Source organism: Hirundo rustica, chromosome 4 (assembly GCF_015227805.2).
Source record: "Hirundo rustica isolate bHirRus1 chromosome 4, bHirRus1.pri.v3, whole genome shotgun sequence".
In the NCBI taxonomy this organism is placed as follows: Eukaryota; Metazoa; Chordata; class Aves; order Passeriformes; family Hirundinidae; genus Hirundo; species Hirundo rustica.
This window is the reverse complement of record NC_053453.1, coordinates 64,403,822-64,429,895: the sequence shown is the minus strand read 5'-3', so window position 1 is coordinate 64,429,895 and position 26,074 is coordinate 64,403,822. Positions and strand designations below refer to the sequence as shown.

The 26,074-nt window shown below is 38.6% G+C and overlaps 1 protein-coding gene across 3 annotated transcripts in view; it reads left to right on the top strand.

The window, feature by feature from the left end:
- BRAF (B-Raf proto-oncogene, serine/threonine kinase) overlaps window positions 1–26,074 on the top strand; it is an 83,522-nt gene that overhangs the window by 22,993 nt on the left and 34,455 nt on the right. For all 3 annotated transcript variants that reach the window (XM_040061826.2, XM_040061827.2, XM_040061829.2), the window contains exons 3-7: window positions 3,944–4,207; window positions 18,117–18,220; window positions 18,906–19,008; window positions 20,325–20,473; window positions 21,532–21,651. In XM_040061826.2, the coding sequence (XP_039917760.1) occupies window positions 3,944–4,207; window positions 18,117–18,220; window positions 18,906–19,008; window positions 20,325–20,473; window positions 21,532–21,651 (740 nt within the window). The remainder of the gene's footprint in view (window positions 1–3,943; window positions 4,208–18,116; window positions 18,221–18,905; window positions 19,009–20,324; window positions 20,474–21,531; window positions 21,652–26,074) is intronic.

Here is a 26,074-nt window from a genome sequence, read left to right as displayed (position 1 = left end):
GGGTCTCTCACAGATTAATTTAAATTAAAAAGATAACTTGTTACTTTTTATTTGCTTAGATGATTTCACTAGAATGTATAGCCTGGTCATGGCCCAAGAAAACAAATTTCAAATATAATATAAATGATACGTGAGAAAAAAACCTGCATATTTTTGAGAAAATCCTTTCTCCTCATCTTATCAACAGAACTTTTCTGGCACATCTGCATAACATCTCTCAAATTCTGTTGACTTCTGAGGTCAGATTTATTTTGTTAGTAGGTTGCAGCATTTAAGAAATAAATTTAAGGCTGCTGCTCCTGAGTATATACAACAGTTAAAACTGCAGAATATATACATAATAAGAAAGGAGTTGTATTTTGGCATATGTGCACATGGAATATAAACATGCCATATTGTAATGCTTTAGCTGGACTTTGCAGCTTATCAGGCCTTGATGCATTTTACTTAGCTGAAGTCTCAGGAGTGTGCTTACATGTGTGAGACTATTACATGATGTACAAATATATTGATACGCAATATAATTAAAATTCACTTTTTATTCTGTTTTTGACAGCTATAGGATTGTGTAGATTGACAAATTGTGCTGATTTTAATCTATTACTCAACTTTCCAAATACATACTTTGTGAAATGAAACTTTGTAAATTCACATCAAGCTGGGAGCAGTCTGAGCTGTCAGTGACCCACCCTCATGACATCAACAGCAAACTGCACGCTGGGCTGCAGCAGCAAGTGCAGAGGCACCCATCCACTCATTGCTTGTTTGGCTGCTTTGGGGTGGTGTTCAGGATGGGGAAGAGAAGCTTCTGGAGGAATCTGCAGGCTCTTTCAACCTAAAGAGAGAGTCAGACTCTTCCCAGACCTGCACAGCAAACGGGGAAGGGGCAGCGTCACAGCCCGTGAGCATCAAGTTCATTTCCTAAGGGGCAATTCTTCATTGTGAGCATGGGGGTTGAGCTCTGGAACTGGCTGCCCACAGCTTGTGGGCTCTCCATCTTTCAAGTCTTGCAAAGCTTGTTTTGGCAAGGCCCTAAGCAACCTCATTGAACTTAAAAATAATTTCTGTGCAAAGTGTGTGTTAGGACTAGATGACTTCTGCAGATATCTTCCGACCCTTTTTTTCTCTCTTCTGATTCTGTATTAAGCAGAATTTAAGTTTTATGTAGAATATTACTCATTTCCTAATGGGAATATGTAAACTGATTGGATTGCAGTCTAGATTTCCTAAGCTCTTCCTTCTGAAATGCCTTTAAGATCCTGGATTTCATGATTTGCTTGAATATTTGTCTTAATGTTTTTCATGTTGTTGATTCTGTACAGATTTAATTTTAATCTTTGTAGTTTGTTTTGAAAAACACTGTCAGAAATCAATCTCGTAGTTGACCCAGAGGGCCTTGACTGACTTGAAGGTTTGTGGAGCTATTGATGCCTGTCTGCTAAGGTGGCTGTGCTGCTGCAGGTCAGTTTAGCAGACAGGCAAAATCTGCAACAGGGTCTTTCTTCTAGCTAGAAATACTTGCCATAGGTCAGCTTTGCTGATTGTTACAAAGATGTAACAATCTTTGAATTTAACTCTATAGAATAATTCTGTCTTGACTTGATGCTGTTTTCTTTGTAAGGTCTATTGGAGTTAATCATCAGATGAAACTTTGTTTCCACAAAGTACTTAACCTTTGTGAAATGAAATTTTATTGGAGATATTCTGTTTCTGCTGCATATACTGTAGCTCCTTTTGTATAAGAGGAATTATTTTTTTTAAGAGAAAAATATATTTAAAGTCTAGCAATGCATTTCTAGTTCCTTATGGTTTGCTGTGGGACCTTCTGCTATGACACCAAATACCTGTATGGTACTTGAGAGCTTTTGTTCTCCGAAGAAATGCAGGGCTTTTTGCAGAAATCGGTGGTGTAGAACCCAAAGGCAGCTGCAGCTCCCAGCTTTCCATACTCATTGTTTGTTCTCTTAAGATAAATCATTTGACTTTGAGTTTGCATTAGTGACAGATTAAGCTGCCAATGTAAACATTGTAGGATTGATTATTTTGGAAGTTGTGTGTAGTTTCGTGAAGGAACTAAACCCACGAGTGTCCGGAAGCAATGTAATGTTGCGTGTGTTTGAATAATATTTTGCAATGTTCATGAGAAAGGGAAGTAAGTATTTAGAAGAGTATCGGTGAAATAGTAACAGTTTATGTTTCCTAATTTTTGTTTACTGAAAATAATTCTTGACACATGGAGCTTTTACTCAAGTTTCCATGCAAAGTTGATCCTGGAAGTGGGAGAGACACATGTGTTACTGTACAGCCAAAAAATGCCATTATTTATAGTTGGGTAATCTTTCAATTTACTTATGTCAATACAATTGGGTTAGAGTGAAAATGTTTTGGTTTTAAGTATCTGAGTTTGGAGTCTATTTGTGAAATGCTAGACATCTTCAGTTTTTAAAAGAAATGTTAAATAGTTCTCAATTTTTTTGCAACTAACGTAGATTTTTTTAGAAGTGAAACCCATGAAATTTAGAAATTGCAACTGTGATGTTCACCACCATTCTTTAACGTGCTTTTTTTTTTTTTTCCTTAGTCCTCACTGTCAAATTGTCATTCTCTTTGTTGACAGTGTGGGGATGATGACACACTTTGAACATAGATCCATCCTGGGAGGATGCTAAGCTTTCTTAAAAGGGAGGAATGGACCACAGTTACACAGCAGAAGCAGTTTGGATTAGATGAGCATGCACATTTAACCTGGAGAAATAAATTCCTAATAAAATGTAGTACTTGTGGCTGCACTACTAAGTGTTGGTTATTTTTTCTCTTTATTTTTCTTTTTCCACATGTAGATGCTGCAGACTTTTTGATCAGTTCAGTTCTCCTGTAACTTTAGTTAGCAGCAGTTATAAACAAAAAAAGTAGGAAAGCAAGTAAAAGAAGTAATTAAAAAAAAAAAAAAGAACAAGAAAGTATTTTCTTTTGTATAAATATACTTGAAAATATCATTGAAAAATTTATGCATATTGGATCTTGGTCTTGCTATAGAGAAAAGTAGAAAATTCCCTTCCCTACTGCTTACCTGTTAGGTTTGGAAGATCTTTGTTTCTTCTTTTTTGTAAAGGTCTAAACATGTCAGTTAACACTGACATTTCTGTAGTGTGAAACCCAGGTTGCTTTTCTTGTTGCAAAGTCGTGGGTAGCGCACTTTAAAGAAAAATATATACTGATTAGGTATTTGTTCCATAGATCGTGGCAATAGTGTTAAACTTGACAACATTTAATAATGACTTAATGGGCAAATTTAATGCTACTGATTTTTTTGTTTAAGAAACTTGGAACTGTGTAATCAAGTTTTACATAAACAGGCTGAAAAGATGTTAAAAAACTTTCAAAGGATTACTTTTATATGTTTATGGATGGTTTTGAAACAGGGCAAACTGTGTTGTGTTCTAACCGGAAAATGTTTTATGTACCGTTTGGTGCCAGAGGTGAAAGATGGTGAATGCTGCCCTGGTGAGGCGTCGAATACCGATGAAAAAAAGCAGATTGGAGCTTTCTCTTAGTTATTGCATTAGAAGTATTTAACTGTCATTCCAACAGAATGATACATTTATCTGAAGCACAGTAATTCAGCAACGCAGCCAACAATACTGGTTAAAGATTTCTGCCTTTTTTCAAGTGCTTGTGAATTAGAATCTTCAGTTGCAGGTGCTTTGAAACCGTGACTTAGGATTTCTTTGATCCTTCTCTTCATTTAATTTATTAAAGCATTACTTGTTGCTTCAGAAGGTTTAACATGATGTTCTTCATTGTTGACCAGACTATTTTGTTTGTATTCCTGGGAAATTTATATTACTTTAGGAAGTGTTTTGTTTCACATTTGTTCTGAATTCAGATTTCTGGTTTTGTCTGAGGCTACTACATGATTAAAACAGCTGCTGTTCCTTCACAGGCCTATGAAGAGTACACCAGCAAGCTTGATGCTCTACAGCAGAGAGAACAGCAGTTACTGGAATCCATGGGGAATGGAACTGATTTCTCTGTCTCCAGTTCAGCTTCAACAGACACAGTTGCATCATCTTCCTCCTCTAGCCTCTCTGCAGCACCTTCATCCCTTTCAGTTTATCAAAACCCTGCTGATATGTCACGGAATAACCCTAAGTCTCCACAGAAGCCTATTGTTAGAGTCTTCCTGCCCAACAAGCAAAGGACTGTGGTGAGTCAGTTTCTATTCACATACTTGTAACCTCAATATTTCCTGTATCTCTTTCCCTCTGCATGCAAAAGTTAATTTAAGAGCTGAAGAAATACCTGGGTGGAGGTCAGAAGTGTCATGATCACTGTTCTCTTCCACACTCAGTTGTTTTGATCTGTTGAATGTTTTTGACAGGTTTGACTCAAAAAAGTCCATTATAGCAATAATACAGAATACAGAACTTTCAGGAGTTTTGTAGCCATGAAGATAGCTCAAGAAATATTTTTCTCAAATCAGCTTTATCAGACAAATAGTAAAATACCATTTTACAATCGTTAGGAAGAGACAATAAGCTCTATTTCTATTGATGAGTTTAACAGGGCAAGATGGAGGAAGTATTTTCTACGTTGTCAGAGTTACTAGAAGCATTGAATGCTTTAGAGCAAGAGCCAACCTCTTGCAGCTAAGGAGGGCTGTGCAGGATTGTTTGGGGTTTTTTCTTTTATTTTTTCCTCCTCACTCACCATGGTGAGCGTTTGTGTGGAGACCAAGATGCTTTCAGGTCTTGTGTAGAGAACTGGCTGGGGATGGAACATAGTTGCAATTAGAGGGGTCAAGAAGTGTTGCCCACAAACTGCTTGAAACCTAGCCTTTGTCAGTTTTGACAAAGTTACAGTAATTCCTGATGTCATGGAAGAGTAGTTCACTTTTTGCTCGCAAGAGAAGGGGTTTTTTATCAGTTGAGAGTGGCCAACTGAAGAGCCTTGATATGTCCTTTAGAACAGCACACTGCAAACTGTGATACGTGAAATTATTGACAAGCCATAGTCTAGGCTCTGCTTTGCAAGGTGGTGCATAATCCAAACTTAGCAGAGGAGCAGTGATTCCAGAGAAGATGGGAAATGAATGGACAAGTGTCCATGTCAAACCAGGACATTTTGTAGCAGTCAGTCAGGTGTCAGCTTTCTCTGGATTGCTACTGGTAGAAAGAAGAATACATAACTGAGTAGTGATGGGTGTTGGAACATGACCTCCCCCCTTCCCCACCAGTTTCCTTTCATCCTTCACCCACCTCACTGAGCAAAAGACTTGTGGTGGGAACAACATTGGAGGGCAGTTGTTTTTACCTGACTCTTTTTTTTTTTTAATATTGCTGGATTCTTCAAGATATTGCTGAAGATGGAAAGTAATATTTGGGTATTGACCTAGAGAACGGGAGTTTATTGTGAACTGTGACCACTGTGCAGAATGCAGAGTGTAAAGCCAGGTGATTGTGTTGTATGCCTGTTGAGGAAAGTCTAAGCACACAGTACTACCCACAGAGTGAATTCTGGAGAGAAGGTCTTGGATTTTGGAGGGTCTCTGATTTCTTCAGGTGTTCTGTCCTACCCTGTCTGGCTATTTGCAGCCTCTGTCATGGAGCTCATAATTTGGTTTTGTTTCTTTGCTGTAGATAATCACAGCGTATCACTTCCTGGACTGTTCTGTGCATTACCTTTTTTATCTCTCCTATGTGTTCTCTTGTCCTCTAACCCGCATAGTGCAATTCTACTCTTTTCCCCTCATCTGCAATACTCTTCTTGTTCTGCTTCTTTATCTCTCCTTTTTTACCTCTTCCTCAATCCTGATTTGTTTTTCACAGAGCTAGATGCTCTTTCTGGGCAGGCAAACGTGGTTTAACTTGGTTGCAGTCAGGGAGAGGCTCTTGCTTCTGTCCTCAGTTTTCTAGTGGAGACTGAACACTATTTACCTTACAGGTCCAGCTCTGCAGCTAGTTTCCAGCTTGCTTTGTTTCTTTTTATTTCAGTTTTACACACTGCTTGGAACAAGTTGGGTTACTAAGTTAAACTTTTTTTCTTGCTTTTATTTCATATACTACTGAAGTATCTCTGGTTTAAGGCTAAGAAGTGGTGCTTATAGGAGCTCTTGAGTGTGGGGTTATTGGCCTTGGAGCTGAAGTTCATTTCTCTGAAACTTGAACCAGTGCTCATTTTATTGAGAGAATCAGGAATTTCTTGTCTGGTGACTCTTTATTTAATTACTTTGTTTTCAGTATTTATTGATCCTATGTGTAGTCTGTTGGAAACTAAGGAAATGCCAGGAGCAGCCGCAATCCAGAAGGAACTGCAGCAGCTTACTGAATCCTGGGGTGCATTACTAACTAGTTGGGAGAGGTGATTCTCCTCCTCTACTCAAGTGTGGTCTCGCCTTGAGCACTGTGTGCAGTTTTGGATGCCACAATATAAGTTTCTGTGATTCACAGTGCAGTTTTAATGGCCAGGAGTCAGATATGGGTTACCAACCTAAAAAAGCATCCAACATTTTCCAGTGAACATTGAGACTGCTTCCTTTATTCTGTCAGTGGATTGAGAAGTGTTGCACACATTTGTCTGCCTTCGTAACCTCTGGCTTTTAAAGCAGACGCGTTGTGTCTCACTTGTGCCCATTACCTGAGCCATTTGCTTATGTAGCTGTGATGGTAGTTCAGGATGCTCAAGTATACAGGGCGACCTGTGGTGGGTTGAAGCAGGAAGGAGTTTCCTTGTGAAAATGTGGTACCTGCCATTAGAGCCTTCCCCCTGCCCTAATTCCCGTTCCATATGGCTGCTAGAGCAAGCGTGATGTGTTCTACGATCAAGCAGGTGGCTGGGAGAGATACTGTTAAAGTTGCAATGTTGCAGCAGCAATCTCCTCCCCACCTCAACCTCAATTGCTTTCAATTCTATCTACTTTGGAAAGAAAATCTTATTAATATCATAATAACAATTTCAGTCTTTATTTCCAATCTGCTTCAGGAGGGGAGAAATGTTGTTAGATCATAAGAAGTCTATTTTTGTCTGGGAATGCCATGACATTTCTTAAACTGACTTAAAGTGACTGGAATTGAGTTGGTAATGGAGAGCCAACCTCTCGTTATTTATCTTTGATCACTCTGAAGCAGCCCCAAGCACCACAACAGCTTTCTGCTATTTGTTTAGAGCTGCTAAAAATGCAGGAAATGGGGGGGAGTTGCTTGCATATCTTACATTTTTGACTAGCAACTGCTTTGTTAGTTGAGAATTCTCTACATGTTATTGTTGTGTAGGATCAAGCAAATACATCTGTTGGGCCTGACTCCTGTACAAAATATAATTTAAGGAAACTGGTGGAGTACAAAGAAATGAGACCCTGGTGTTCAGTCTAAGTCATTGTGGTGCTGAGGTAGCGTAGCTGGGAAGTTTCTTTGTGTATGTTATGAGAGGGCAGAGCGTTGGACAAACCTTTTCCTTATGGAGGACAAGGTGTGAGGGCGCTTGCCTGGAAGCCTGACAGATCTGTGGCAGAGCCTACTGCTGCTGATCATTTGAAGTCAGCGTTTTGATTCAGCTGGCTACAGGACAGGGTTCAAAAGTAACTTCTTTTTGAAAGCAAAACCAAATAGCTGGCTTGGTTAGCTGGAAGGGAATCAGTGAATAAGTAGTGTCAGAAATAAAAGATTGTTTGCCTTGGCCTTGGCCTGGAAAGGGATGAAGAGAGGTTTCTTTCTCTGAAAATCTCCTAGAAGAAATAAGAGATTGTTTTTTCCTCTCTGTGCTGGGGTAATTTTATCCTCTATAAAACAGAGAGACAAACATGTATGCTTCTTTCCTTAGTGGCTTTGCTCAACTGGCAAGTCACGCATCCTTTGGAGAAGCATTCCATACAAATGTGACCTGGATAAGTCTGTGCAGGTGGGTTTGTTCCATTTTATTCTAGGCCAGAGAGAAGGATGCTGAAATCATAAAAATTTAAGATGGTACAAGTCCACCTGAGATGAGAAGTTATTTTGTAGAACAAGTTGATGAGGCTTATCCAAGCAGTGGCAGAATTTAGGTAAATAATTAGTTTAAAGATTGTGTCAGTTAGGAATCTAAATGTCTGTGGTGTGCATAGTAACAAATCTGCTAATTAGGGGAGAGCTTTTGGAGGTGGAAGGAAAGTTAAAAAACTCTGATCTCCTGCTGGTTGCTAGAAGTCTGAGATTGTTACATGCTAAGACTTGGTTTTGGTGGAAGGGAAGTAGATGATAGCGTGTTGGCATAAAAGCAAATTATATTATTTACTGGTGAGATGTCTGAGAGAATGCATGGAGCTGGCAGGGAACACAACCTTGGGAATTCTTAGCTGTGGTGTGGATTAGGATTTTTTTTTTTTTTTTCCCAAACTGTATGATTGAATGTGCATGCAAAAAAAAGAGGCAGAAGACAGTGCTCATGCAAATGAACAGAAGTAGACACATACCTGGTTGTTGAGAAGGGACAGTAATTCCTGGAGAATGGTGAATATCAACTGATGCAGAGGTATGGGACAAATAGGATTAACTTCAGGTTTATTTAAGAGGAAGAAGGCATTGAAAAAGTTTTAAATTAACTGAAGGAGTTTGAGCAATAAGTATAAAAAGATTTCTGTGAGTGTAAAGAATAGAGGAATATGGTATTTGCATGTAGAGCAAGATTTAGGCATTTTGTGGGGTTGCTTAGAGTTGTGTGATTTTTATATGTATATATATATATATATTATTTTTTTTTCCCTTTGGGCATTGGGGGGATGTTTTTTGAGGACCTGGGTAAAGTATCTTTTGTGCATTGGTTTTTAACTGTTAGGTTTGGGATAAGGAAGAAAAAACTCCATTTCCAATTGCAAAACCAGTTCTAATTTTTATTCTGTGAAAGTTGAAGAAATAGTTAAAATTATTTAGGGATTTCTTCAATTAGATTGCTTGCTCACGGTAGACCTTAAGGCACTAGCAGGAACTCTTAGACAGTTTTCCTGTGGCCTATCAGGTGAGGCTGGTTTCCTCTCTTGGAGGAAAGTTTTCTGAAACCTGTAATGAAGTAAACATTTTGTGGATGTATCTGGAATATCTCTCTGTCACAATGAAAGGGCACAAGAATAGGTCAGGCATGTATGATATTTTCCATGGGTTGTCTTCCAAATTTGAGCTATTTGTCACTCAGGAATTTTATGGGTTTAAGTGTTTTCTATTTGGAAACCCTTTGTTCAGCCTCCATTAAATGCCTGCTGTGGATACTAGAAATTTGTATTTTGTGGTTAGGAATTCCTTGGGTGTGGTTTTGTGTAGTGTGAGTAATGGTGTTCTGTATTGGTCTTTACATCTGCCACATGCTACTTCATACTGAGTGAAATAAGGGCTTCTGAGAAAAGTCGTTTAACCCAAGGCCTGGTATAAAAACAAGTAGCTAAAGCTGGTCATAACTCTGCAGAGGAACAGTATTAGAAGGTTTTTGATGTTGTGGTGAAGTCCTAATAAAAGGAAGGAAGGAGAAAATTCTAGGAAAGAGGAGAATGCAGTAAGAGGGCTTCTAACTCAAGTACTTTATGAGCAAGATCATACAACTTGATGAGTAGCAGCCCTGAATGATTTTGATTACCCAAGAAATCCCTTCTAGACAAGTATTTAGAGTAGGGGAAAAGCAGTCTGAAAACAAATGAGCTCTCCTGAATGATGATACAGGGCATGGAAAGTTACAGGAAAACAGTGTTTAAGTGTAAGGAATGATGGCCATTTGAAAGACATCAGGCGGTGGTGGGTCTTGTGCTTGATCTCTGTGGTCTGTTGCTGCCTTCTGCACATTTTTTACCAGCTTCCAGAGGAAATGTTCCCTACATGTCTTCTGGCCTTGGTGGAGCAGCTGTGAGGGTGGTAAGGTGTTTCCACTGCTCTCCCCAGTTGCACTTTTAGTGGATCTTCTCCCATCCTTTCCCTAGTGCCCTGTCTCTTTGTGTCAGCATGAGCAAGGAGTGGATTTTTCTGTCTGTACTGGTCTGACTGGGGACAGTGGAGCAAGGGGGACCAAAAGAAAAAAAAAAAAAAGGCTGTACATGCTTTGGGAAAGCTTGGTGGCCTCCAAATATTTCAGCTGCCTGCAGATTCTTGATAACAATCGAATCATTGTGTGTTATCACCCACCACAAGGTCAAAAAATTTCCATAGTAGCTTCTAAATTGAAAGTAATGCTTCAGGTAACAAAAAAGTTACCCTTTCTTCGATGTTCAATTACAGAATATTGTGTGGGTTCTAGAATACTTTGGTTGTTCTTTGTTTTGCTTTATTTTGAAGTTTAAGAGTAATTAGAGGTGCTTTGTGTAAAAACTCAGCATAAATCTGGGCCAGTAAAGCTTTTCCACTTGTTTTTTTGGTTGGTATGCTTCACATGCATCTCATAGTTAGACATACATTGGAAAGTTAATGGAGGTTCTCAAAATGTGAATGTGAGACTGCGTTTTTAAAAGCGACAACTTGTATGTTCAAGAGTTAAAGGAACTAAACAAGACTGAGAACGCTGTGCATGGGGACAATTCTTAAGTGTCTCACTCTTGTCACACCTTGGTTTATTAGTACATCTGCCTTTTAATTAGGCAAGCAATCATGTGATCTCTGCAGTCATGAAGACTAGAAGAATAAGCTATTTTTATTTTATGTAAATTCTTTGCATAAATTAACTCATCATGCATGCACAACTGGGATCCTTCAAATATTCTGCTTTTAAATCTGATACTTGATTCGTTTCTTTTGAGTTCAGTTTTGCATCTTGCTTTCTGTAGTTTATGTTGTGAGTTTTTGCCTCAAGCTTGCTGAGTAGTAAGCACTGGATTTCTGCAGGCATTTAAGCTGCCCTACCAGTTTCACCTGTCAAGTATAAGGAAAATTCAGAGAAGGGATGTTCAGGCAGCTGAATAAACCAGTTTCTTGCTTTTAATTATACACCTGGTTTGACATGATTAGGTTTTTCTAATCAAAAATACAATTAAAATCTCCCATGTTATATCAAACATGCAGCAGAAATTGAGTTTATTTTTAGCCTATGCCAGTGGCTGGTTGCTGAATGTATCTGAATACTTTGGAATTTTATGCATCTTATTAACTGTCTGGTGACATGAAGTAAATGGTAGTCTACTTTCAAGTAAACTTCACTTGATACTTCTGAATCACTAGGAAAATTTATTCCATCACTGATTAAATTGTCTTTTATCTTTCCTCAGAAGTTTTCTTTCTTTTGTCCTTCTAATTCTCTTCTCCCCTCCCACTGAGGGGGGAGTGAGCAACCAGCTGGGTGGTGCTTAGCTGTCTGCCAGGGATAACTCACCACAAGCTACTCTCAAACACTGGATAAATTCAAAGGCATATGTGTTGAAAAGAGAATAATCTACTACAGTTTTTTTGACACACTGTCTTAGATTGCAAAGCGAAACAATATTGAAAACTTGCCATTGTAAAACTGATGACTTGTCATTTGGAATGCTATGTGCAACATTGATGGCTGGTTTTTACTCAAGTAAGGAGTGTTTAGTGATTCCTTATGAGATGGATGATGGAAAAAATGAGCATGCTTCCTTTACTTCATAATATGCTAGGCAGGCACTCAGTGAAATGGAATGCAAGTCACAAATCTGAAAATGACCATAATAAATGTTTCGATTCCATGTCTAGTAAGTAATACTTAAATTCATGCTTCTTGTGTTGTTTAAGCAAACTAGCCAACATGAGTTTTAATACTTGTAGAGAATGTACATACTACCTGAAGATGGAAGTATCCATTTGGTTTTAGGATCAGTTGCAAAAGTTTAGAGCAGGATGTGAATTTTAGCCCTTCTGCTGTAGCTTCTTGCCCCCACACCATTTTTAAAGCGGTTGGAGTGTGATCAGCTGAGACAGGACTCTACAAAAGTGAGCTCTTGGTCTGACCTATTACAAAGATTTATTTAAACTGTTTTGTACCTTAAATATGCATTGGGTGTGGGTTTTGGTTTGGAGAGCAGCCAGCTGACTTTTTTGTCTACTGAACAGAAACCACAAGGTCCTGGGGTTTCATGCCCATATAGTGGCTACAGATATTTTTCTAGATGAGCATTTCTCACAAGTCTGAAGTCTAAAGCCATATATTCCAAACTTTATTTTACTAGTAGGCCATTGTCAGCCTTCACAGTTTCTGCCACTGGTATTCACTCTTAACTAAAATGCAAAGATGATCTGCTCTCTACTGTCCCCTTTAAGACGATCAATGTTGTTCGGAACACAGCTTGGGAGCTGTCTCTCAAAAGCTTGAAAAATAATATGTGCAGGCCATTGATTAGGCACAGCAGATTTCAGCCAGTGTGGTTGAAAGATGATGTGTTCTTGAGAAAATATTTCTGCACTGACATAAATGAGTCTGTTGTGTTATGAGTACACTTAATTGCATTGGAGGTGCCAGTGGGTGCTGGTAACCCATGGCTTTGCAAGTTAAATTGAAAGCTTTTGATTGAATGGTAACAGCTTTGTAAAATGGGGAAATTCTGTTCAATTTCCCTTGGAAACAAGCTTTAATGCAATGAAACTGCCTCTCATTTGTCTCACTAATATGCTTCATTAAGAATGTATTTTCTTGCTGTTTTCTCCTGGAAGTTGGACAGAGCTTCATGTCCTGATATCCAGAAGAGCTGTTTCTGAAAGCTGTGTTCTTTGTTTTCTGGAGAATGCGATGTTCAGTGTCATCTTATGTCCTTTTTGCCACAAAGGAGGGTAATTTTACCTGTTAGTGCTCTAAGAAGTAGCTGACTGATTTGGTGAAATATTTGTCCTCCATAGGGAAGATGAGAAATTGGATGTGGATCTCATGTTTGGATTTTACCAGAAAACCTGACATGTTGGAAGGGCAAACGAATTATTTGGCAAAAGTATGGTTTAGCCTCGTTTTCTCCCAACGCATTGAATTCTCTGAACGTGTGGCTGAAATTTTTTAGTCCTGGGTATCAGGTAGGGAGAGGAAAAAAGTGTGATCTTTAAGGGTGTGGTAAACAAATAAATACTTTGAAGTGATATTTCAAATCCCATTCCACTTGGCATATTTCCACTACTGCACCCAGTAGTTTACTTGATTGTTTGGAATTGCTCTGAAGCTCTAAGGTATGTTACACATACCTTACATACCATACATACATTACACTTGGCTAAAGTGAGCTGAACAACAGTGCCAGGCTGAGGGAAAAATAAAGCCAGTTGACTAGTTCTGAGAAGTATAATACTGGATATTTAGGGCTGACCAGCCTCTCCACTTTCAGAGAATACATTTGCATTGCTTCTTTGGAGTGCTTCTCAGTCTCTTTATTGCTCTAAAACATTGGAAACTACAGTGGTGTAAGGATGCATTTTTAACTTACTGAGATTATGCCAGTTTCTAGTCTGATGTTAGAAAAGTGATTTAAGAGTTATTTAGGGACGTAGCCCTGAATTTCTTACTGAACCTGGAATGACCTGATTTACAGAAGTAGATGATTTATTATGCATTGCTTAAGTACTTGTGGCTGCAGTACTAAATATATATCAATAATATTGTTACAAATACTTACTGTCCCTAGAAATAGTTCAGGTGAGGAAAAAAAAAAAATGAGGACATTAAGGGATATAGTTCTGTTTAGTCTGTGTAGGTAGTAAGAAGACTGCTTTGAGAATTTATGCAATCTGGAATAATTTTCCTTGTGGTTTAACATTTGCAAACTTGAGCATGTGTTTTGGTGTCTCCCTGAATTGGTACTTGCCCAATTTAGGATGCCAAGTAAACTATCTTCTCTGGTATATTATTAATCTACACACTGAACACACCTTGCAGTCTGTGTTGGCAGCTTCTGTACTGTTTCTTAGTGTTATATAGCCCACACTTTGATACTTTTCACTTTAGAAAGTTGCTTGCTGAATCAGCTTTCTAATTCATATAAAAACAAGCCTTTTCTGATCTACGATTCTTAGGTATGTAAGTAACCTAAAAAGAAGGTTACAATCACAATTTGAAAGTACATCCCCTAGCTCAGTAACATGAGTTTCTAGGTGAAACTCATTGTGAAACATTTGGATTTTCTTAGTTATAAAACAGAGAGATCAAGAGATAATGGATCAGTGTAAACAAAATGGATTTTAAATAATATTAAACATTCTATGTTTCAATAAAATGCCAACTTTGTTCAGTTTATTGCGTTGCAGACGGAAGAGTGCTGTGTGTTTTGGAGCAGATGAGAATTTTTCTCCTGGGGAACTGATTTTGTTAAAAAATGCTGATGTGATTCAGTTAAAGTGCTCTGTGGGAATCCTGGCAGAACTCTTGATGGAATTGATAAAGCCTCTTTGGTGCCTTCCTGCCGTGCCCGAGCTGCCGGCTCCTGGCAGGCGCTCGGGGGCTGCGCCGTGCGGGGCTCCTGCTCCCTGCCCTCCTCCCAGGCTCTGGGGCCACACACCCTCCCTCTGCCCGGGGGTGAGAGCAAAGCTCTTCCAAAACTCCTGCTTTGGAGTCAGCAGGAGTCTGTTAGCCAGGAAAAAGAGCCAGTTTTGGTTTTTGTTTTTCTGATGACTTGAGTTGGTCTCCAAACACTTTCTTGGAACCAGCTTTTTCTTTAACTCTGCCATAATTTGGGGGTGAAAAGAAGCCGGGGGCAAGAAGAGGTTTCAGAGAGAATGCATTCCAGGGTGAGGTTTGTGCTTTACAGCAGGCACTAGTAAGGGACTGAAGGAGGGGGCTGAAGGGCTACATGCACAGATGGTGATAGACCGTGCTGTACCAGTGTGGGAAAATGATTAATCAATACTACAGGGACTTATTCTAGCACTAAGTTCTTTTAATTTGGCCTTATGTCTCTGCCTAGGAGTTCTGTAAGAGAATGTTCTAAATGTGAGACTGATTCAGGATCATTATGGTTTTTGAAAGTAACGAAAACAATTCTTTGAGTTTTAGCTAGATCTTGATGCAAATGTTAGTGAAAAGAACAAATGTTCTACCCATGTTTCTAATTGCAAGCTGCATAAATATGGCTTGGATTTTAATGAAGAGGACTTGGGATAATAATACTGAGGAACAGCAAATGATAAGTGAGCAGGATGTTTAATGCATATTTTTCATAGTTCTATAGCACTTGTGTTGCTGTAGGTAACCTTCATTCTGATACTTCCCAAATTTTGAGAGTTTGCATTTCCGATTTTATTGATCTCTTAAACCCTGTAATTTCATAAGTCTTTTTTGACAAAATTTTAAGGAAGACAAATTGCACCAGTGTAATTAATTAATAGCATAGGAACGTTGAGGTTCATGATGCATTTCTTTGCGTCATGAGTTACTGAAGGATGTTGTCATCATTTATGGAAGATCAGTGCTGGAGGAAGAAAATGTTTTCCAGTGACCACAAGACTGCTTATCTCTTCCTTAATGTTAGTCATCTTCCTACTGCTTGACTTTTCCTCCTTGTCCTGTTCCCCCCCCCAACACAGGTCAAGATTTTACTAACCTGGTTTCTTCCAATACTTAACTCCGTTGGCATTTTCTGCCTAAGCTAGAACCTCTTCCTACTCCGTGCTGGGTTCTATTGCTGCTCTTGGGCGCATCTTTCCCCCTGATGTTCCATGTCCAAAACAAGCACCCTTTTCTCCCAGTCACAGCTTGAAAGCTTCCTGTTCAGGATGTACTTCCAGTACTTCCCCAGGTGCTGGCAAACTGTTCTCCCTGCAAGGTGGTTCATCACATCTTTTTTTTTCCCTGCCCTCAGCCTCAGCTCTTCAGTCTGCCCTCCCTCTGTCTTACTTGTTTGATTCCCACCAACCAGCTGATCCCAATTCCCTCGTCCGGTATACACATGCTTCCCCTCTACGTTCAGTTCTTGAAGTTTGTCCTGACCCTCTCCTCCCATTTCTCCTTCATGCCCAACCTCTTTCCTGGCTCATTTCCTTCCCATTTTTGTCCCCGTCATCTATCTGCCCCCTTTGCAGTATTTCAGTTTCTTCTGCCGCTGTGGCTATCAGTGGTGAAGTGACTGAGGTCGCTGCAAAGGTAGACCTGAATTGTCTATGGGGACTCAACCTCAATCCACAAGGAGCTATACTTAGAGGAAATATAGCTTTGAGCCAAAGAACGCTTGCTTCCTCCATCAAATGGCTCATGGTTGGATCTAATGTGTGTGGGAGGTTGGAGCACACCTGAAATACTCAGGGATTTTAGTCAGATTTTTAAAATATTTACTTTTATTTGGAAATATATATGTTGGAGGCGAGGGGAAGGACACTGAGGGGACAGACAGGTTCTTTTAGGGATCTTTGGCAGAATGATGATGGCACTAAATCATGGGGGACAGTTGAAGGGTTATTTTCTTGACAAGATATATGATTAGTGTAGCACAGAATTTATTATTAGAATGGCACATGAGTTCTACGAGCAGAATCAATACTGTGCAATTTATAAGTAATGTAATACGGAATTCATAATACAACTTCTCTTATAATTTCTAACCACTTTTGTAGATCAAGAGAAATCTTTAACACATGTTTTGCTGTATCAATACAACAATCATAATTTAGACTCAACATTTGTATGAAAGAATATGAGTCACACCCTCCATCCTTGGAGAAAGGAGAGGAGTTCCTTACTAAGGAGTAAGCTTGGAGTAATAAAAAGATGCATTAAAAAAGAAGGCAATGTGTAAACCAAAGTCACCTAACGCTGAGTATCAAGATTGTAAAGTAGTATGCTATAGGATGTTTTTTTCAAGGAATTAAGAAAAATCATCTTTTTAAAATGTATGTGTTGACCAGAATTGCACAAATATCCTGTTAAGAGGCACTCTCATCTTAATGGGAGGAAGATGGTGAAGCAAAATACTCCTTTGTGTCTTCTGAAAGCACATATGTTTGAGTTGTAGAAATGCAACATACAGTGTTGCAGCCTCAACTGCTCTTCACAAAGCTGCTTGAAACAGGCTGCTACTTTGCACTGTCATGCTTAAGTATGACATAGAGCCCCTAAATACCCATGGAAATTTAGATGCAGGGAACAAAAACTAGGCACGGATCCAAAGCCATTTGAAGCTGATTAAAAGACTGCTTTTGGCTACCGAGTGCTCTGGTTTAAGCCACTTGCAAGTTAGATTTGAGTTTCAGGTGTTCAGACAGACTTGTCAGGTTTGTTAAGTTTGTGGGGTTTTCTTCTGATCTGAGTTTATTGTCCATGCTTATAGGAGATATCCCAGTGTGTACAGTGCTTGAAGCCTTACAAATTTTCACAGCTGAGTTCCAAAAATACTTAGTGGATAATATTCAGTACCTTAACTACACTTAATCACCAGATCATGTATTCTTCTTGTTTATGGCTTGACACTGTACACTGTTAAATCATAGGTATACCTAGAGGTGATCTACTCACTTGTGAAAGATATGCCCACAATTAGAGTAGAGGCGAGGAAAATACCTTTACATAGTACACAGTTCTTGATTTGGCTAGTTCTAATGTGCTCCTCTATTCTTCCCATCCTGTTAGTTATGTAAACTTTTCAAGCCAGGAAACAGAAGAGAGCAATATGTTTTTCATATAAGACATAACTCTAGAGTTACAAATATAGGTTAAAGTGAGAGGTGATGGTCTCCTGACTCAGATGACTGTTTTGTTTGACTTGTTTGCATGCTTATCTTCTGTTTTAGAAATAGAAAATAAAATATTTACATTTTATTGTAATGTTTTTCTGAGTGCAGTCCAAGTTAGTTCCTTTACTTAATTTCACTTGGCATATTTCCCCACTTATGTTCAGGCAAGCCTGTAAAATTAAAGCTGTATGTAGTTATTAGCTATCTGTGTGCTATGGCTCCAGTTTCTTCCAGCTGAGAAAGCTGGTAATTCACTTTTGGAGTTGAGTGAAGATTGTGTTCCAGATGCTAATAGAAGTGTAGGGTTGTCATCTCTTCTATCTGAGCCCTTTTCCTCATATACTATTCAGCAATAAAATTTTCCTTGGGACAAAAAGCGTTTTGGAAAACTCTAACCTACAATTCTGTAAAGCAGCCTGAAGAGCAAGTTTTAGCACTTGAGGGTCAAAATGTTTGCATCAGTTTGGGGGGATAAATTGGAAATTGTTTTAACTCATTTTTTTTGTATTTGACCTCTAGGTTCCAGCAAGATGTGGAGTGACAGTCCGAGACAGCCTAAAAAAAGCGCTGATGATGAGAGGTCTCATTCCAGAATGTTGTGCTGTTTACAGAATACAAGATGGGTACGGTTTATGTGGGATGCTTTTTTGCTCTTAGAATCTCTTACTGGAGCTACCCAGGATGGCCAGTTCTATCTGAATTTTATGATATTATGCACTGAACAATTTGCACATCACAGACATGTTGAAAAGAATGTCTAACTTCTAGGAAATGGCTCGAGCATAATACTGAGTAATATGAGATTATGGCAAAAGACTCATTAATCAAACTCGTGCTAACCAAACAATTATTAAATAGGTTGTGTTAACTTGTTTTTGTTTCATTTGGCAATAATGCATTCTTAACTAAAGACAGAGTTCCCTTGGGAGGAAAAAAAAAGTGATTTCAGCCCTAAAAATTTGTGTATTATCTTCATGTGCACAATTAGCCATCTCTGTGGAACTCTTACACAACAGGTACCTTCACAAGCACATTTTTTGATCAAAAAGCCATATGCCACATAAGGAACAAGGAATTGCCCACTACTGGAGCAGGTTGAAACAGTGCATTTCCTTCCTGCAGTTTGTCCAGGGAAGGTGTGCTTTGTTTGCTACCTACTGAGCCTAAGGTCTTGCTTCTGACATTTCCTGCAATCAGACTGGGTAGCAACCCCCCACAGTGTAACTTTTTAGCTGATTTCACAACTTTGGCAAGAGGCATGCAAGGGCTTGTGTGCTGATGCTAATGAGAGGCTTATTTGCACTTTAGAGAGAAGAAGCCAATTGGCTGGGACACAGACATTTCCTGGCTCACGGGAGAGGAGTTGCATGTGGAAGTTCTGGAGAATGTGCCACTCACGACACACAATTTCGTATGTACTGAGTTTTGCGAGATGTTGAGTGGGGTTACATCGACTTTGTACTTTCAAATTCAAATTACCAACTTGGAATATTTTGCATCTGTGGGATGTGGTGGGAGTTACAAAAGAAGTTTTTAATCACAGTAGCTCAAGTGAATTTGCATTGTATTTGAAATAAGTGATGCTAGAGTACTTGATCACCCTTAAAAATTTCATGTTTTGTTGGAATACACCCTCTAAAATCTATAAATGTAGGGGGTTTATATCAGCACTGCATTGCAGAGCTGTAATAATAATCTACTATTTTTGTATTGCTGTATCTATAAAATGTATTCTGGGCCTCCCTGCTGGCTCTGCAGCAGCAATTAACTAATGAACTAACTATTCCCAGAGCAGTGCTGACATCATCAGTGATGCAGTGCACAAATATGTTTTGACCTGATAAGGCACCAAGTAAATGGAAGCTGCTAAACAGAATCTGTCTAAATATTTCCAGCTACCTACAAAATCCTGAAAATTATGTTTGTCACACTGAGAAGAAAGACCTTTGATTTCAGCTTAAAACAAAGCAAATTTCTCTCTGCAATCTGATTCTACCTTTTTAACTCAAACAGGGTTTGGGTTATGGCTAGTTAGGTGAGCTCTAGTAGGCTTAACATTTTTTTATATCCCTCTGAAATTCTGATTATTACATGTAGTAATAGAACTGAGAATGGATTTTTATACTAGGAATTGCTAAATTTGGAAATTAACTAAATTATTTCCCCCCCAGTAATTTGGGGAGAATGCATGATCACCCTTTTGTGATTCTGAATGTTTCTGAGTTTCGGTAGTCAAAATTACAACTATATGTGTTACCACACATTGAAGCCATATATATATATATATATATATATATATATAATGTATGCCAGTGTATATTTCCAGTCCTGTGAATATCAGGTAGAAATGTTCTTTGGCTTCTGGAAAAGTTAGAATTGAAATAATATTTCAGCAGCTTTTGTTTTTATAGGTTGTATCCAAATAAGTTCTCGATGTTTGTGTCTAGCATGATAATAGTGAAGTTTTGCTTCAGGATTTTTGCTCTTATTCTTGCTGCTAGTGAAGTTAAACATTAGTTCCAAGAAATAGTTGAAAGAAAGTTTTAATTCATGGAAACTTGTTTCAAAAAGGAGACAATCTTTTATGTAAATATATTTGATACATAAAACTGTAGCTCCAGCATCACAAAAGCGGCTTGTCAGTGCGCTTGAGCGAGGTAAAAGCAAAGCCTATCTTGGGCTTACAGAAGGACTCTAGGTAATTGTGGCTGTTTTTGAACAATGTAGGTACGAAAAACGTTCTTCACGTTAGCGTTCTGCGACTTCTGTCGAAAGCTGCTTTTCCAGGGGTTCCGCTGCCAGACTTGTGGCTACAAATTTCACCAGCGCTGTAGTACAGAAGTGCCACTGATGTGTGTTAATTATGACCAACTTGAGTAAGTAATCACAATTGATCTTCAAGTTGAACCTTCTAATGAGTGTACAGCTGTCAGTGATTTCTTGTGTGAAATCTGTAATTCAGGAAGTCAGAGGAGGTGCCTGAAAAAAAAAAAACAGGAGTTCAGCTGTTCTTGTGAGACTGCTTAATTCATACTCTTTCTGTGGCTAGCTCAGGCAACCAGTTCATATTTCTTTGCTGGTCTATGAAGTGCTTTTTTTGAGTCATGAATAGGGTTGCTGAGCACTTGACTGTATCAGACAGACTTCTCATTGTTCACAGTTGTTATTATTAATCAAAACTGGTTCTTTATTGTGTGATTGCTAGGGCCCTGTGAAGAATTTAGCTGTGGGTTTATTCTCTTCAACCTGAAAAAAATGTTAAGAGACATTAGTTGATTATAGTGCAATTGCAATTGGTTTTACAATAATTGAAAATAAATCTGCTAGCAAGATTAATGCCTGGTAAGAAACATAAAAGAGAATGACCCAAACAGTCCAGTGTTCTTGGACTGAGTTACCGATCTATTTGTGTTAGTCTTCGGTGTAGTTTTACGATCTGGTGTAAACTGGCTCTGTTCTGTTTGATTAGTTTCAGTGGAGGCTATTAAGTCTTTCAAATGTGTATAAGGAATAATTTTAAATGCTATTTTTCTCCCCAAGAATGAATTTCATTTCAGTTTATTTTGGTATTTGTAACTGTTTCCATTGGCATCTCTTGAGTTTGTACTCAGGGTGTGAGTTTATGCACTCAAAGATATAAGTTGTGCATTCTTGAAGAACCAGGTGTTAGCAATTCCAGCTATAAGATTAAAAAATTAATTTCCACAAAGTTTATATTTAAGGAATGATCTTTTTATCCTCTGTAAAGTAAATAAGACTTTTAACAAATCTTGCAGATTTAATGTGTTAGTGTAATCTCTATTGCTAAATTTAGAATTCAATCAATGGGATTTTTGGGGTTTGGGGTCTTTTTTGTAGTCTTTTGAGTATTGTATTGTAAAACTTCTGGGTTTTGCACAAGTTAGGTTGTTTTTGTTTTGTTCTTGCCTCACAGTTTGCTGTTTGTCTCCAAGTTCTTTGAACATCACCCCATACCACCGGAGGAGGCCTCCTTAGGAGAGACCACCCCAGCATCTGGATCATACCCCTCAGTGCCCCCCTCAGATTCTATTGGGTATGAACTCATTCCTGCTGTTTAATAACGTAACATTTCAGTACTGTGCTAAGAAACACTCAAAATACTGCTCTGTAGGTCTGCATTCTTGTAATCCAGCTTCTCATGAAATTATATCTACGTATGCTTAACTTAAAAGAAGTGAATGTTTTCATTCACACAAATTCTGTGAATTAGTAATGAGCCTAGGTTAAATGTATGTGTAACTGCCTGTAGAATTGGGGCATTACCTGTTAAAACTGACTTGTTCCACATGATAGCTTAGACCTGGTCTAAACTGGAAAGATTTTATGCTTAAAATTAATACAAACCAAAGTTACATCCTCACAGATTCTTTTAGCTGGTTATCAAACTACATTTTTTATGCCTTGAAGTGACATACCTCAGTTTCAAAATAAACCACATTACTATAAGGCTGATATGAACAGGTGCCAATTCCAGGTTCATAACACTGCTTTAGTAGCTTTTTCACATACACTGCTTTAGTATCTCCAGACTAGCTGTCTTCTTCCTGTTCATGTTGGGGTATTCCAATAGCATCTGTTTGCTGCAGCTCCAAGTTTTGTAAAAGCAGACCCCTAAAACTCACCATCCCCCTGTGTTTCCAACAAAGATCCTGGACTCTTTCTCCAAGAAGAGATAGGACACCATGTTTAAATTATGTTCCCAGTAGCAGAGATCAATTACACCATCCACCATTAGGCAGTTGAGCAAATGTCCAGGGAAGAGTAACTCAGGGATGTGTATCACACTCAAGAAATCTGGTGCATATTTATTAAGAACATCAAATACAGAAGCCTTCAGAAAACCATTCCCAGGACACGTGTGCTGTGTGGAGTTGAGCTGAATGTGGCAGAGAGGCTCTCTTGGATTAGTGAAAATTGTGCCTAGACTAAGGCAGAAACACACTGGAAGCTACACAGGTACCTCTGGAGTCTTAACTAGAAGATTAATTCTTTGGACAGCCAAGACTATTTTATGGAAGACCAAATAAAATGCCTCCCAGGAAAACAGATTGACAGTCCTGCAGAGGGAACCTCACTTGGTAAGTAGAGAGATTATGTTCTTACTTGTACTGTTTTGTGCAGATTCGAGTGAATTCAGAAGTATTCCTTCATGGTAGTGAATGTTGCCTTTAGATCCTGTGGATATTAGTGCAGCAGATTGGGGGTAAGGCTGCTTGTCAATTATTTGTCATGGTACAGCCAAAATTGTAACTGGGCTAGAACCATTAATTCATGAAGAAACTTGTCCATACCAGTTGTATTAAACACGAGTGGATGTCAAAGGCACTATATAGGCCTAATCCTAATAGTCTAAATTGTCCTGCTTTTCAACTGCCTTTGCCTCACATTGGTCCATTCTTAGCAGCTTGTGAGGTTACAACAATATGGATTGTCTTGATACGTGCACTATTTCAGGCAATCTTACTTTTGTGAAGTGAAAACAGAAAGAAAAAACTTGAGACCAAAACTGGTTAATGCCATGAGATCTTTAACTTCACATACATAAAAAAGTTAACCTTTAAATATATTTACTAGCTGCTGTTTAGGAGCTTTTCTCAAGAGTTGCATCTATAAATGTTTGTAATTGCAGAAGATGTAAAAGTATTCTAGCTTTGTCCTTTCTGCTTTTTTACACTTTATTGTTAAACAAAAGAAAGGCATGTATCATGCTTGCAAAATTCTGTTCATTTTGAAAATGGTTTATGATTATCAGCTGGTATTTATATGTAATATGCATGTTAGTCATGCATTGTTCCCTTAGCATGTGTGTATATAGTATTTCCTTTTGAGAAGTAGCTCAGATGTTACTGGATGAACATATAGCACTGTCCATACCTTTTTCCGGTTATCTTTCTTGTCTTTCTTAAATAATACTTCTAAGAGCATAATTGTGGAAATATTAATTTAGCTGAATTTAAAAAGCTAGCCTTTTCTATTAAAACATGTACTCACTCGTGTTTTTATTAAAGAGGTTTTCTACAATATGGGTCAGTAGCTCAACTGGAATAAAAAAAAAGGATGACATTTGAGATTATCTTGTCTGGGAGGAGAATATGGGATTGAAATTTGAGAGCTGAACAGTGGGATGGAAAATATGAGGAACTAGAGCTTTAATAACCCTTCCTATATTAATAATTGTTCCTTTGATTTCTCTGTTCTCCTAGCATCTTGCATGGACCAGCTCACAGAGGAAGGGATGTTACGAATTGTTTCATTGAGGGAAGAGAAGGCAAACATCCTTCTTCATCTCTAGCCTTGTGAAGGGATCCCAGCAGCAGGCAAAGTGCCCAAAAGAAGGAAGTTTGTGTTGCAAGACATGTTCGAGGGCAAAGACGTGTGTGACATGCTGAGATCCTGTCAAGGAAGCAAATGGAAAAGTTTGAAAGAGAAAGGGACATAAAGGAAAAGACCATTGGACTTGATGCAAAAGCTGCTAAACATGCTTGGAGAACTGTTTCACTTTGCTCATGTGTAACATCCTAAAGCAGTCCAGGCCTGTAGCTTTTCATTCTTCCAACTGTGAGCCATAGGCAGTTCCTTCCAGGTTTTCCACCCCAAGATGGGGGAGCACATATGGTCCTATTTCACATTTATGAACCCCTTATAAAATTGTGTCCAGCCTCCACATTAGGTTTTGTGTCCTGTTTTAGTTCTTTCCATTTGCACTGTCCTGTTGTGCCAAAACAATCATTTTAGTTAAAATCTGCAGTTAACTGGAAAGAAAGGCATAGGTCTCCCTGCTAAGAGCCATTTGTAATAAAATTGAAGTAAGGAAACTGTATCTCATACATTGTATTTGTTTCATTCGTTGCACTGTCCTGAAGCTTCTTCTCCATCTTGGCTCGTAAAATATGAGCACAGAACTTCTGTGAACCCAGTTTCCTCAGTCTCAGATACATGAAAAAGAGAAATAAGCAAGTTGGCAACATCTTGGCTCTTTGAAAAACAACATTTCCCAATATGCTTTGTCTTCTAAGTTGGAGGAAGAAAAGAGGAATGTCTGGTGCACCGTTCTTGGAAGCTTGCCAGTCCTTGCCTTTGAGCAGGCTCCAGCTTGTGATTAAACACCTCTGCTTTCCTTTCTGTCTTCCAAATGTTCACTGATCATTTCTGCTTCAGCCCAAGACACTTGAATGTCTAGAAAAACTTCTGAAAAGCCAGCGAGGCAAAGATACAGTCTTACAATATTAACATTTTATGCTGCAATGCCATTTAGATCCTGTGGTGTGTAAGTGAGCAAAAGCTTTGTGTTTGAATTCATAAAACAATGAACTTTTCCCCTAAAAGTGTCAGAATCTTTAAATCAGAATGAGAAAACTGTCAGTCCATACAACAGGTGAGGGAAACCTTCTGTTCTCCGAAACTTTATTTGCCAAAACCTGCTAGTAAACTGGACCTGGTTTGGAGGACTGAGAGCGACAGTGTGGTTCTCTTGATAACCCGTGGTGTATGAAGCTGTCAGGAATTTCAGGCTCATCAGCTTTGATCTGGGCCCAAAGCCATTATAAATGAGTGCACACTGTTGTGATAATCCTGGCAGTTGTTTTTCACCTAAAAGCGAACATGGATGAAAACAAGTTATCATGGTATAAAAAAAACTGCACTAATTTGTGTGGAGCAATGACTGTTACAGATCTGTCCCATAATGCTACTAGACTGACTTTCACAGGGTGCTGCAAGAAAGTTTTTTAACTTGTAGTTACAAGCTGGTACCACTGTCCTTTTCTCCAAGTCAGCATTTGATTTGGGATTATTGAGTATTTCCAGGCTGTAGGGATGGGGAAAGAAAAAAATTATTGTGTTCTGGTAATGTCTATGGAGTACCACAATAATTAAATCAGAACCTATTTGGCCTTCATAATTTAAATTTACCTGCTTGCTGCTATAGCTGAAATACCATTGTATCCCAGATCTTTAGCAGTCCTTGGAAACTGCTTGGAACTGGAAGTGCACTGTGTTCTTCATTAACAGCAGTAATAACAGCCAGATCCAGTCTGGTGTTAACACTCCGGTGTAAACAAAAAAATCAAAAGAGAGCCTTGATACACGTCTTAGCTTGCAGTAGGTTTGGTTTGGATGTGAGTGTGCAGCCTTACAGGTAAACAGTGTGTGCAACACTGAGCCCGGTGGCTAAACTGGGATGGACTCGTTCAGGGTGTGAGGAGGAGAAAGAAAATCTCAGTCCAGGAGAGATGCTGTCATTTTAAAAAGGAACTGGTGCACACCTTATAATTGAAGCTAGGTGAATGTGGATTTTCAGTTCAAGCATTTGTTCAACTACAACTACAGTAAAATAAAAATATAGTCAACAAAAAATTGAAGCCCAAATATACCTATCATAAGAAAAATTTCCAGAAAAATCTTTCCTGTGTAGACCAGCTCTTAAACACTTATGAAGCATCACATTGGTGAGTAAA